At 34.0% G+C, this 13,749-nt stretch overlaps 1 protein-coding gene across 1 annotated transcript; it reads left to right on the plus strand.

Moving 5' to 3' along the window:
* Nucleotides 1–3,045: 3,045 nt before the first annotated feature.
* On the plus strand, nt 3,046–7,712 carry cpo (carboxypeptidase O). The gene is made up of 9 exons (XM_016467851.1): nt 3,046–3,117; nt 3,400–3,460; nt 3,540–3,641; nt 4,512–4,616; nt 4,977–5,093; nt 5,197–5,290; nt 6,015–6,217; nt 6,320–6,404; nt 7,338–7,712. The coding sequence occupies exons 1-9, from the start codon at nt 3,068–3,070 to the stop codon at nt 7,601–7,603; spliced, it is 1,083 nt and encodes a 360-aa protein (XP_016323337.1). The 5' UTR covers nt 3,046–3,067; the 3' UTR covers nt 7,604–7,712.
* The last annotated feature ends 6,037 nt before the right edge of the window (nt 7,713–13,749 follow it).

Here is a 13,749-nt window from a genome sequence, read left to right on the forward strand (position 1 = left end):
GCGCATTTTAAAAAAAAATAGAATATTGTGAAAAAGTTAATTTTTTTGTAACTTATTTCAAAAAGTGAAACTTTTATATATTCTAGACTCATTACATGTAAAGTAAAACATTTCTAAAGGTTTTTTTGTTTTCATTTTGATGATTAGAGCTTACAGCTCATGAAACTTTAATTTTTACACCAGACATATATACCGGTTCAAAATATCGGTTATCGGTTTACTTGGTCTGTAATAATCGGTATCAGCATCGGCCCTAAAAAAAACATATTGATCGACCCCTGGAGTGGACTGAAGCTGGAGTCAGTGCATCAAGAGTCACCACGCTCAGACATCTTCAGGAAAAGGGCTACCAAGCCAATTTGCTCAGTGGTCCAAAGTCCTCTTTTCAGATAAAAGTAAATTTTGCATTTCATTTGGAAATCTCCAAACTCATCCTTTCTAATCATCCTACTACATGTCTGCTTGATCCTATTGCATCTCATCTCCTTCAAGCCATTTCTCCTGCAAACCACTGATTTGTAGTCGTGTCCTCTTTTGGAAGACCAAACAAAGTAGTTTTGCTTTCACAACGAAAAACACAGCGCCTTCACGACATGGCGTTGGTGGCAACAACAATACTACAGCGAGAATAAAAGTTACGCCTTCTTTCTTTGCGTGAACATTTGGATCTTATGCAAATCTTCCCACATCGTGACGTAGACATGTGGGGTTAGAACGAGCCGTTTTAGGTAGGCGTGGTTGACTCTTAACTTTTATAAAGAATATCTCTTTGAATTTGAGAATTTAGTCTTTGCAACTTTACAGATCTTCTTTATGCATTAAGAGCTTGTAACACTCCAAAGAGAAAGGAAAAATTGAAATCGCATCATATGACCCCTTTATTCAACTCAACCTTGCCAAGACAGAACTGCTTGTAGTTCCATCAAACCCATCATTTCATCACCATTTCACTAGGGATGGGGAGTCGACTCCAAAAGAGTCGATTCCTCGACTCTTAAATAGCTCTAAAGCCGGAGTCGACTCCAGCACTGGAATCGATTCTCGTTGTCGACTCCGAAATCGTGGAGGTCTTCACTGATTCTCAAATCTCTATATAGTGTCTGGCAATTTAGTGCAGTATATCAGCAAAGAGTGAACGAAATTAAAGTGAAGATCCGTTTGCAGTGCAGTCCGTGAGCGGTGCAGAAGCAGCAGCACGGGCTCATTGTGCTTTCACATAAGACACGTTTGAGTGTGCTATGATTCACGGCTGTTTGAAACAGGCCGTGCACGCATGCGTCAGATAGCTGGAGTTGTAGCAGAAACGACTTTTCCCCCTTACTTTTATCCTACGTGAAGGTTACTTTAGAAATAAATAACAGTCATAGTAAATTTATTTTGTAATTATACATGCTTCTGTGACAGCTTTGTAGTTTAATTGATGCTTTGTTATGCGATGTTATGTTTAATGCAATGCAATTTGGTTTTCCATGGTTAACCTAGGCTATTTGTGTTCAATCATTAACCTTAAATTATTAAAAACTCACATAATAAACAAGAATAAACAAATCAATAAGTTTACATTCGTATGCATTTACTCATTCACTAGCTGCTTGTTTTCTTAAAAAAAAACACTAGCTTTTCTAATCTTTTTGTATTATCTATTTGTTTTCTTTTTATTTATTATACAATTAACAAAGACAAAAAAAGGCCTCTAACACTAGCTTGCTCTATTCTTTTTCTATTCTATCTGTTTACTTTTTATTTACTATATAATAAAAAAAAACCTTGCTATGTGTACTGCAGATAACTGAGACTTGTTATAGCACTTACATATCATTGCTCTTTTGTTGATTTTGATTGCTTCCATGTCTGCTAAATGACTAAATGTAAATGTAAATATTTATTTATATACATTGAGGTCTTAAGACACGAAACGATTGGTCTGTGCAAGAAACTGAATAGTGTTTATTATATTTATATATAAAAAAACAAACAAATATTATATAACCTTTAATTCAATACTATCTTTTTTTATTTAATTAAACAATTGTTTTCTTTATTCAGTGTAATGGTGTGACTAATTTGACGTGAATAAAAAAAAAATACCTTCTGTAAAATGCTTTCAGCCACTTCTGTCTCCATCTAGTGGTTATAGTCCTCAGAAAGCTATAATTACTGTTTCAATTACCAAGAACATCTTTTATTTGCAATATACTGTAGCTTTTTATACTGTAAGCTTAGTTTTTTAAATAAGATCAATGCATAGACCTCCTGATTTAGTGACAGCAAGCATATAACATAGATATTGTGGTTGCTGTTATTATTGTTAATGTTTAACAACACATAAACCTTATTTAACAGCAAGCATATCAAAATGAATGAATGAATATGAATTATTGTTATTATTAATAATACTGTTATTTGTACTAACTAGTGACAGCTTTTGTGCCTTTTTTTAATAATGGAAAGTCAAAATGGTAATACTAATAATATAAAAGTCATAAATGCAACACTTGTGACCTTTTGACCATTGGACTGCTTCTTTCTGGATGTCATATAAAATGGCAATAAATCATAATAAAAAGACATAATCTTCAATGCTAATTAATATTGCCCAGCCCAAGGGAAATACACATTACTGCTGACAAGGGATTACTGCATATTGTCTATATGCTGATGATGTTAAATAGCTCATATACCATTACTGATGATGTGAGCTGATGGCTTGCGGTTATAGTGTAGCATTTGAACTTTTCACACACAACAAAACTACTGAAATATCTAAGCATCAGATAAAGTAACTGAGCTGATTGCACAGTAAAGGTTAATCAATGGATATTTTAATATTTATTGTCACCATGCCCTGATTACAGGAGGATTCACTTTATAACAGCTCAGTGTGTTAGACCAGATTTGTGATAACTTGGATGCTAAATAAATGTCTTTGGTCTAAATATTAACACAGTTATCAGTTGAGGTGGTTTCTCTGTATCTCAATCAGATGAGAGTTGCTTTATAAGTCACTGTCAGGCTGTACTAGGTTCATACTGTCAGGTTCAACAAGCCTGCGGATAACAAACAAACCATGAAGGGCTCAGTAATATCTGTTTTGGTGGTCTTGGCTCTGGTGGACAGGTAAGATTTCAGGGTTATGACATTGTCTTAATGGTCTCTAAAGGTTGAATTAAGACAGCACAAAGCATTGCGTTTTGTTTGGAAAGCTGAGATAATTCTAGCTTTGCATTAACGAAAAAAAGAGTGAAAAGTGAAACTGCTTTTATTAAATAGGATATCTGACATTGGGACATGGGATGTCCTTACAAATAAACTTGGATGCATAAGATCAGTCTTTTTTAAGTATTCCATCTGAGAGATTTTTCCTCATTTGATTCAGTAAAGTGTTTAAATTCATTACAGATTGGCTGGTGGACTGGAACACAGATCGTATGACTACACGAAGTACCACACCATGGATGAGGTGAGGTTATCCTGTACTAGCAATTCATATTGATTGATTGATTGATTCTTTTATTGACCTGGTAAATCTCTCCAAACAGATCGCAGCCTGGATGAATCAGATGGAAAGGGAAAACCCAGACGTTGTGTCCAGCATGATATATGGACAAACTTATGAGAACAGGAACATTACATTACTAAAGGTACTACTTGTGTAGTACATTGTGTAGTCCACGGTTTTGAGAGTAAAAAAAAACATACACAGACAAAACCAAATTAAACCCTGCGGCTCGTGACGATACATTGAGGTCTTAAGACACGATACGATTGGTCTGTGCAAGAAACTGAATAGTGTTTATATCATTTTTTACCTCTGATCAACCGCAATGTCCAACTGTCCTGAGCGAATTCACAACATCCGGCGTGTGACGCGTGTTCGTGCTCTGGCATAGTAGACGCATAAGCGGAAGCGATCTGTCTCGCGTATATGTCACTCATTGGATGTTGTGAACACGCTCAGGACAGTTGGACATTGCGGTGGATCAGAGGTGAAAAAGATATAAATACAGTTCAGTTTCTTGCACAGAACGATAGTTTTGTGTCTTAAGATCTCAATGTATCGTCACGAGCCGCAGGGTTTAATTTGGTTTTGTCTGTGTATGTTTTTTTTTTACTCAAAGCCGTGGAGCCCATTGACTGCCATTATATGACTGACAGACTGCAACGGTTTGAGTTCAAAATCTTTGTGTGTGTTCTACTGAAGAAACAAAGTCACCTACATCTTGGATGCCCTATCTATCCCTTTAAATTATAATTCTATAACTTAACATTTCTCATAACTTAAAAATGATGTTGAAATTGGTTAAATTAATTTGATGATTTAAAGTAATGGAATAACATATGTTGCCATGACTTATTGATAATTTCATTTTTTACAATAAAACTGCAACTAAATTTAGATTACTAAAAGTTCTGTGGTGGTACCATGGTGCAGTTATAATATTTCAAGATACTTTGAATTTTACCATGATATTACCATAGTACTTTCTTGTTTGTTTGCATCTGATATGCAGATCGGCTTCAAAAGCACCACACCCAAGAAAACCGTTTGGATGGACTGTGGGATTCATGCCAGGGAATGGATCGCTCCAGCTTTCTGCCAGCATTTTGTTAAAGAAGTGAGACTTCACTGCATCAAACTTAATATGATGTATTTAGTCATGATGACATACACCTGAAGTGTTAGTCCCAGGAAAATCACATCCATGTTATTACATGACAGGCCATTGGTTTTAATGTACTGCATTTGTCTGTAAATGCAATGCCCACTCTTTAGTTTTTTTGCTATGTTATGGTATGCTATTTTGAATAGATACTGTATGTGCAGAGCTCACAAATATTGATACTGCTATTATAATAGATGTAAAGCTCCTATTGTAGCTTGTTGACCCTGAGATTCATATATAAAATGTTATATTTAATCTGAATGAAATGAATTTAATCTAAAATGAATTGAACTGTTTGTTATGCTGGAAAAGATCCTGGGCTCCTACAAAACAGACTCGAAAGTGAACACGTTGTTTAAAAACCTGGACTTCTATATCACCCCAGTGCTAAACATGGACGGATATATTTATTCCTGGAAGGAATACACAGTGAGTTTCATCCTCTTAAGTATTCTATGTAACATACATTTGATAAAGGTAAAATATCTGCACATTTTACATGTTTAACAAATATATGTGATATGTTTTAAAGACTCGACTATGGAGGAAGTCCAGATCACCAGGCACTGGAAACTGCACATGTTTTGGCACTGATCTTAACCGCAACTTTTATGCTAACTGGGGGAGTAAGTAACATTTTTCTTTTCATTAGAGATTCGTTTTAAATTTCAATTTCTCAATTTCAGCACATTCATGGGCTACATGTAAAGTATGTGTAAAAGCTAGTTAAGCTTTGTTATAGAGTTCGCAAAGGCTTACAGTACTTTTTTTAAAGGCTTACAATTTTGTGCCATGCCATATACACAAATGAATTAAAAACAGCAAAGTTGAATAGGGGTTGAATAATTGTGACATAGCTGTATTACATAAATAAATAAATAAACAAATAAATAACCCAGATCTATTACATTATTGACATTTCCACCTTTAATATGCTACTAAACCATTATAGATGCAATTTTTACATTTGCAAATGATTACAATATAATTTAAAAATTTATTCAAATATCAGCTATATATATATATATATAAGAGATATAAAGGGTTATAAACATGACTTAACAGATGACTTAACAGCACTCAGTGTACTATATTAATCTCGACTCTCCTACAATCCCACCCTCTACAGGTCGTAAATTGCAGGTGTGTTTAAACTGGCAGAGATAAACCTAATGTTGTAGTAGTAAGCAAATAAAAAGCTACAAGGATAACCCCGACAAAACTCATATTCACATTTGCTGTGCTTCTGCAGAGTCAAGCATGATATAGCAGTTATCATGAGCAGACATGCAATCAAGGCTAAAGGAGCTAATAAAACGATCATCTAGTCCATCTGTTTTTGTTCACTAGTGGTGGGGATCTCCAGGGACTGCTGTTCAGATATCTATAATGGACCGACTGCTCTGTCTGAGCCAGAGGCCAAAGCTGTCACTGACTTTTTGGGAGCACATCAAAATGAAATGCTCTGTTACCTCACCATCCACTCATACGGTCAGCTGATCCTCATCCCCTACGGACACCCCAACATCTCAGCACCCAATTATGATGAACTGGTAAGAAGAAGAGCAAATTCTTTGGCATAAGTTAGGATTGGAAGCTTTCAAGCATACTGTAAGTTTTGAATGAAATATGCACATCTGTCTATGTGTTTTCAGATGGAAGTAGGTCTTGCTGCAGCTAAAGCCATCACAGCAGTGCATGGGAAGAGCTACAAAGTGGGCACTCCACCTGATATACTGTGTGAGTACTTTAAACCAATGTACACTCTCATGACCTGAAGACAATCAGGTCTAGAAAAAAGGCCTAACAGTGGACTGCCATTTTTAAATCACACAAATAGCCGAATTGTTTAAATAAACTACGAATTTTAAATCACTTTGCTCATGGAATACCTTATTATGGGGATGCTCAATATATATATATATATATATATATATACACCTAAGTCATGATTGATCCTCATGAGTCAAAGGCAATTGCTGACATTGGACACACAGTGAGCGACATCACGCATGTTTAAAAGGCGGACTCATTTGAGAAGGGAATGTTCTCAAGTTGACTTTTGCTTTAGTTTTGTTCCACCTCAAAACTTGTCACTGCATTTTCTTCACCTCTGTAAAACTCCAAAATCCTTTCCTTCAGCTATAACTGAATTCTGAAATATCTTGCCATGTTTCCTCAACCTGTCAAAAACACAGTCAACACAGTTACATATCAGTTATCAGCAATATTAGACATATTTTAATTCATAGATATCTATCAGTATCGAATATTTAGCTGAGGCTCAATTAAAGCTAATTATTAAAAACTTTAACATTTAGCAAATATCAAAAGTAATGTCCATTTTTCATACTGTACGTGATGCCGAAATTTAAAATGATCATTTTTGTATTTTCATTTGTTTGATCAGTTTTTACATTCGTATCGGTACAGTATTTTACGTAGCAATGCATTTCTAAAATGATAAAGTCTAAAACCTCTGGTGTATTGTCCAGAGATAGATCAACAAAAAATTAGCACAGCCCTAATCTTGTATATGATATTAAGTTTACTTGGTATAATTACAACAAAGCCCACCATTCAGATCTTTAGCACCTCCAGCTGTTTCTGTATGAAATAATGCATTTTTTATCAAATGAATGACAATTAATCACTTTGAAACATTCTTCGCAGATGCAAATTCTGGCTCTTCACGTGATTTCGCGAGGCTCATAGGGATCCCATACTCCTTTACGTTTGAGTTACGAGATGAAGGGAACTACGGCTTCATTCTTCCCGAGGATCAAATCCAGCCCACATGTGAAGAAGCGTACCAGGGTGCGATGTCCATCATAAACTACGTCCATGATAAGAATTTCAAAAGTGCAGCGATTACAGTCACAGTCACACTGTGGACAACACTGACCGCCTTATGGATCTCAAGCGCTAATGTGTTTTAGACCACTAGATCAAAATGGATCATGTGATTTTATTTTTCAAAAATTCTTGTTGTTTTCTTTTATGCTCAAACAAGAACCGTGTAACAAAAACCTCCTGGTTTGATATTTTACTGTCTAATGCAATACAATTCAGACATATGTAAGTGTGAATTATGTGTCAAATAAAAAATAAATAAATAGATTTAACTTGTAACCAACTGTCTTCCAAAAACAAGAAACATCAGGAAAAGATGGGGGAAATCATAAACAGTTTATTATAATTATTATTTTAATATATTTATGAATATAATTTAATAAACAGACTAATTGTTAATTATTATTAATTGATTAATTTTAATAAAATTAAATGTGATTTCAAAAAACATTATTATTACTGTTACTATTAGTATTATTATTATTATTGTTATTGTTTATTAAATTAATAAACAGATAATTAAATTGAATTAATTATTAATGTTACTTATTATTAATTTATTAATTTTAATAAGAAAAATCATGAAATATTTTATTAGTGAGAATCGTGATTAATGATTTTCTGTGATTTGTAACATTGATTGCAGAGCTCCATTTGGCCAGCTGATGGCAGTATATACACAGATATCATTGAAGATGTTTGCAAGCCTCTATAAACTGCTGTCAACATCAGACAGGAACCACAGATAAGATAAAACAATATCGGTATAGTAAGTAAAGAAAAAGAGACACAGATCACTGCTCGTGGGAAAGATCAGTCAACCCTTCCTCACCCGCACAGAAGATGAGGGATAAGATCGCCCTCATGTCAGGCTTCTCCTACTGTACACACTAAGACCTGAAGCCCTCCTCTATTTATCACCGACTGACCGCATGACAAAGAAAACAGAGATATGCCCTGTTTGTCATATTAACAATTCCCAGAGAAATCAAGATGTTAGACGCTGGCTGAGTATATACCTCTCTTCATTTCAACCAAAGGATTGAAACAAAGGTTAGGGGTCACCACTTATTATGTTTAATTCATTCGTTTTTTTCTTTCAATTCTAGCTATGACTGGAATGGAATACTAGTGCACAGTGTACTGAATACTGTACAGTATATATACTGCCTATATGTGAAACAGTATGCAGTTTGTAGTATGCTATTGTTTTGTTGTCACATTTTGCCAGTGTTTTTCAGTTATTATTTTGCATATAAATAGTTCAAATCCAATTTAGTTGGAATAAAATGCATAATGTGCACAGCATATGCTACATACAAACTTAGTATGGTTAGTGTAGTAGGATGCCATTACAAACAAACAGATTAATTACTGTATGCTGTAAAGGAAAACAAGAAAAAAAAAAGAATGTAAATTGGGTTTAAAAGCAAAGTTGTGGTGGTTTGTGAGATTGTGATAGAAAAATTATTTACATTATTTTATATTAAAAACTCTACATTTATTTATTTAACAATCAAAATATTACAAATATTAAAATATTTTTCAAATACAAAAACATAAAAATTAATAAAGATTTAAAAAATATATTTAAAATGCTCATATTCAAAAATATCGAAATTGTAAAGACAAAAAATAAATAAAAAATGTCAAAAAGCAAAATAATAACTTATTAAAATATTTGTATAATATATTTATAATATATAAATGTAGAAATTAAAAGTAACAATTATTATACCAATCATTATATGTATTAAACACAAAAAAAAATTGTCACTTGTAAATTACAGAATTTGGGAACTGGTCATTTGTCAGTTATTGGCCATGACATTAAAATCATTTTCAGCTTATCAGTTTCACAGAATTTTAATATTGGTGCATCTCTAAAATTATAAAGTCTAGGACGGCTGCTTTATCGTCCACTGATATATAAATGAAAAAAAAAAATGACTAGCATAGCCCTAATACTGTATATGATACATGTAAATATGAAGAAATTGCTACATTTTAAAATGCAAAAAAAAATCCACTAAAATTAATAAAGAATAAACAATATTTAAAATCTATTGAATATAACAAGATTAAAAATATAAAATGTAAAAAGTCAATAAAATCAAAACACTGAATGCTTAAAATATATGTACAAATATATATAAAATAAAACAACTGTTATTAGGATAATCATTGTATGTATTAAACAAAAATATAACTCAACTATTTGCAGTCTCAAGAGATTCTTCAAGTAAATCATTTATATCATAGAGTTTCAGCTGACAAGAAAGCCTGCGAACCCGTGATCTCATGAAGCAGACTTTCAAGCTTTACCCGCAACTATTGAACTGTGGTACCACTACACCCTCATGAACTTGAACTCCCAAAACAAGTCATGCCATTGGTCCATCATGAGAAAACATTTCCTCTCATAGACCTCTCAATCTCCGTTTCTGCTCTATGGTGGCCCCATATGAGAAAGACAATCTCTGTTTGGAGCAGCAATGCTGGTGAATAATGTGCATGAGCGTTACAGTACCAACAACGGCCATCCATCATAGCTGTGTGCTGTGACATGAAGGTAATACGATCGCCTTCTGGGCTCCAGCCAGATCTGTGAAGAGGACGTCTGGAGTGGTGAAAATAGAAGTCTGGAGATAGACGCACAGCTGGGCTTGAGTTGTTTTACTTCACTGATCGTTCGAGGGCTGTAGAAAGCACTGGTTTGTTTATGATTATGGTTGCAGTGTTTAATTGCTGTCAGTCGGGTTTGTGCCGTACGTAAATGTGCAACATTAAGACGTATTCATTAGTCAACGTCAAAACATTCAGCACACGCCATTTGTCATGATGCATCTACTGATCATAAGAATGTGATTTTTGGATCCTCTGTAACTAAACCTCTTTATTACCTCATATGAGAGCATCCTCTTCAAATCACCCCCTGGAGGAACGCATTATTGCTCAGATGTTGCTCTTTTATGTTTCAGGAGACTTAATGGAGATCTTAAGTTATGTTTTTATGGTATGGTCTCAGACGTCACGCCCACATTTTTATTTTTTTTTGGAAAAAGACACAAATGAGAAAATCACTGACATACAGCAAAAGTACGTATAGAAATGTACAATTATAATTATTTACAATACTGTTCAAAAGTTTGGGGTCAGTATGATTTTTAAATGTTTTTGAAAGAAGCCTCTTATGCTCACAAACACTGCATTCATTTGATTAAAAATACAGTAATATTGTGAAATATTATTATAATATTGTATACAGTATTGTATAGAATACTGTTTTCTATTGCAATGCATTTTAAAATTGATTTATAAAATGTATCAAATTAATTTTCATTTATTCCTGTGATGCAAAGCTGAATTTTCAGCATCATTACTCCAGTCTTCAGTGTCACATGATCCTTCAGAAATCATTCTAATATGCTGCTTTGCTGCTCAAGAAACAAACATTTCTTATTATATTAGTATCAATGTTGAAAACAGTTAAGCTGCTTAATAGTTTTGTGTAAACCATGATTCTTTGATAAATAGAACATGTATTTGAATTTAAAATCTTGTGCAACAGTATAGTCTTTATTTAGTGCATATTTGCTGAAAAAAAAGTATTAATTTCTTTCAAAATAAAATCTTACTGACCTCAAACTTAGATGGTAGTGAATATTATTTAATTAAAAAATATTAATAGAATTATAAAATTAATGTGGACAGCATAGCTCAGATATTTTCATGAGAACTTTACGAGAAATGTTGGAGATAATATTAAAATGACTTTTGATTTCCAACTTCAGTGTATATATATTCATGCAAAAAAATCCATCTCCATTTGCTCTCAATTTAATCTCTTTGCTGTTTAGGAGAAACAAGTGAGGGTTTTTCTCCATTGTTCCTTCTACTTTTGCTCCTTCCACCTCAGCAAATTTTTCCAGCCTCCTACATTACAATACATATTTATTAAATAAAATGTTTCTTTCCGAATATCATCCCTCTTTGATGCATGCGTTTTGTTTTTCCAATCAACGTATCGGAGAACAAGTGCAAACACGTTTTGATGTTGGACTACTAGGTCTTGCACGAAACCTTTATGAAATGCTAATATAGCATATCATACAGTATATGATGCCTTATTATTGCAGTGCAAGTCTTCGGCTCTGCCCACGTGCCATACACTCATCACCTCGACTAATGGGACTGTGACGGCCCTGCCGCCCACCTCTGTTTCCATGACAACTGCCACCAAGACTGCTTTAACCAGATCTGAGGCGTGTTTCTGCCACCCTGAAACATTCTGCTTTCTGTCATGTTCTCCCGAAGATACTTTTGGCTCGCCACTTTGTCAGATGATGGGGTCTATGATCAGCCACCCGCTTATTCGGTTTGACTCCCCAAGATCCTTGTTAGCAGCTGATATAATGGCGGCGGCTCTCGTCTGTACGGCAGCCTATAGGAAGCCGTGTGCCCACCCAGAGGGAAAAAAAAAATCACAAATTAGATCTTTATGATATTACATCTCCAATAAGACTATAGGGAAAGCAAATGGAGATTGTCAGAGAAAGTCAAATCAAATTTGAGCCTGTTGCTTTCTAAGTATATCTTATAGTGAATAATGAATTGTTCCAAGCTATTCCAAAAAAAGTGTGTGGGTGGGGGGGAAGTAAAAGAAAATAAAAAAAAAAACATAGATTTTTGTTCTTATTTTACATGCTACATTATAGAAGTAAAATGGGGTGCGAGCATTATATTGTTTTGTGATTCTCAGATGAAAGTAATTGCCTGTTCTTTATTTATGCTTATTTTCAAAATTAAAGTCTAAATATAAAAACATATTTAAGTTTAAAATAATATATTACTTATAAAAGAAATATTTAAAGAAATATTAATTATTATATATAAGTAACATAAATATTAAATAGTAATAGGCCTATAATTAAAATATATTTTAATACATTTACTAAATTACATTAATTTATTTTTAATAAAAATGTCAGCTGAAACTCAACAAGTGAATGGAGATTTTATATATGTCTACTAAATAATAGCAAGCAAATCATTATTAATGATAGATAGTTAGAACAGTTATCTAACACATTTTAAGAGAAATATTAGAGACAAAGATGCTACTTAGTCATAAATGAAATATAATTCAGAAATCGTGAATATGCAGCGTCTGGGCACTAAAATCTTCCTCTGGGTACTCTTTGAAATTTAATTTCAGTATATTAATTATATTGTATATTGCTTTGTGTAATATAATATCACAGACATACGAGTAGGAGAGCAAGAGGATGTTTATCCCATTTTTTCCAGCAGATGTTTGTTTGAGTCCCCGTGGGATCCAACATATGACACATGACAACGCCTTTCCCCAAATAAAGAGCGGATATTGAGAATATTTGTGTAGCGGATTGTGCTGTTTATTGTTGGAGATGGCCGTGGTGTGTATTCCTGGCTCAGGGTGTGGGTGTGTGTGTGTGTGTGTGTGTGTGTGTGTGTGTGTGGGTTGTGCAGAAAGCAATTGCATATGTGTGGTTTGCTTATCTTCTGAAAGATAAGGTTTTTAGGGAGAGCAGAGTTTTAATTTTACCACATTGGTGAATATGAAAACTTCTCTTTCACTGCATATTTTATTATTACTAGCTCTTGTCCTGTGAAGCATAACAGATTTTCTGACTATTTCCCTCTTTTTGTTCTTGTTCATTTGTAGATGTCCCTCATTCAATAGATATCTTGTGTCTTTATCTGTCTTGTTTTGCTGTGGAAAGATTTTTTGTTACTTAACAAAAGCCTTTATCTTGATTCATAGGCAGCAGGCAGACTCTGAAAATTCAAATCTCATCCGGAGATCTCCATCTCACAACTTCCCACACTTCAATACACTATCTGCAGAGCCCGCAGTTTTCACTACCTGCATTTTCATTCAGTCCACACGATGATGGATCTCCAACTTTCTTTACTTTACAAACATACACTGCCAGTCAAAAGCTTCTTTGCTAACACTATTTCCCACATTTTAGAGTTATAGTCAAGTCAATAGTCAAATATAGGCTAATGTTAAAGGGGTCATATGATGCTGCTAAAAATCAAATTATTTTGTGTATTTGGTGTAATGAAACGTGTTTATGCGGTTTAAAGTTAGACTGGAACTGAGAACCGCTGATGTATCCTATTGTAGTAATGTTGTCTCTGGTATTCTGGTCTGTGAGCGTATATGCGTTCAGGGGGGCGTGGC

This window comes from Sinocyclocheilus anshuiensis, unplaced genomic scaffold, assembly GCF_001515605.1.
Source record: "Sinocyclocheilus anshuiensis isolate Anshui unplaced genomic scaffold, SAMN03320099.WGS_v1.1 scaffold348, whole genome shotgun sequence".
In the NCBI taxonomy this organism is placed as follows: domain Eukaryota; kingdom Metazoa; phylum Chordata; class Actinopteri; order Cypriniformes; family Cyprinidae; genus Sinocyclocheilus; species Sinocyclocheilus anshuiensis.

Coding starts and splice junctions, on each gene's coding strand:
- cpo (XM_016467851.1), top strand. CDS start 3,068: ATGAAGGGCTCAGTAATATCTGTTTTGGTGGTCTTGGCTCTGGTGGAC. Junction 5,094..5,196: donor ATTCCTGGAAGGAATACACA/GTGAGTTTCATC, acceptor TATGTTTTAAAG/ACTCGACTATGGAGGAAGTC. Junction 5,291..6,014: donor CTTTTATGCTAACTGGGGGA/GTAAGTAACATT, acceptor TTTGTTCACTAG/TGGTGGGGATCTCCAGGGAC.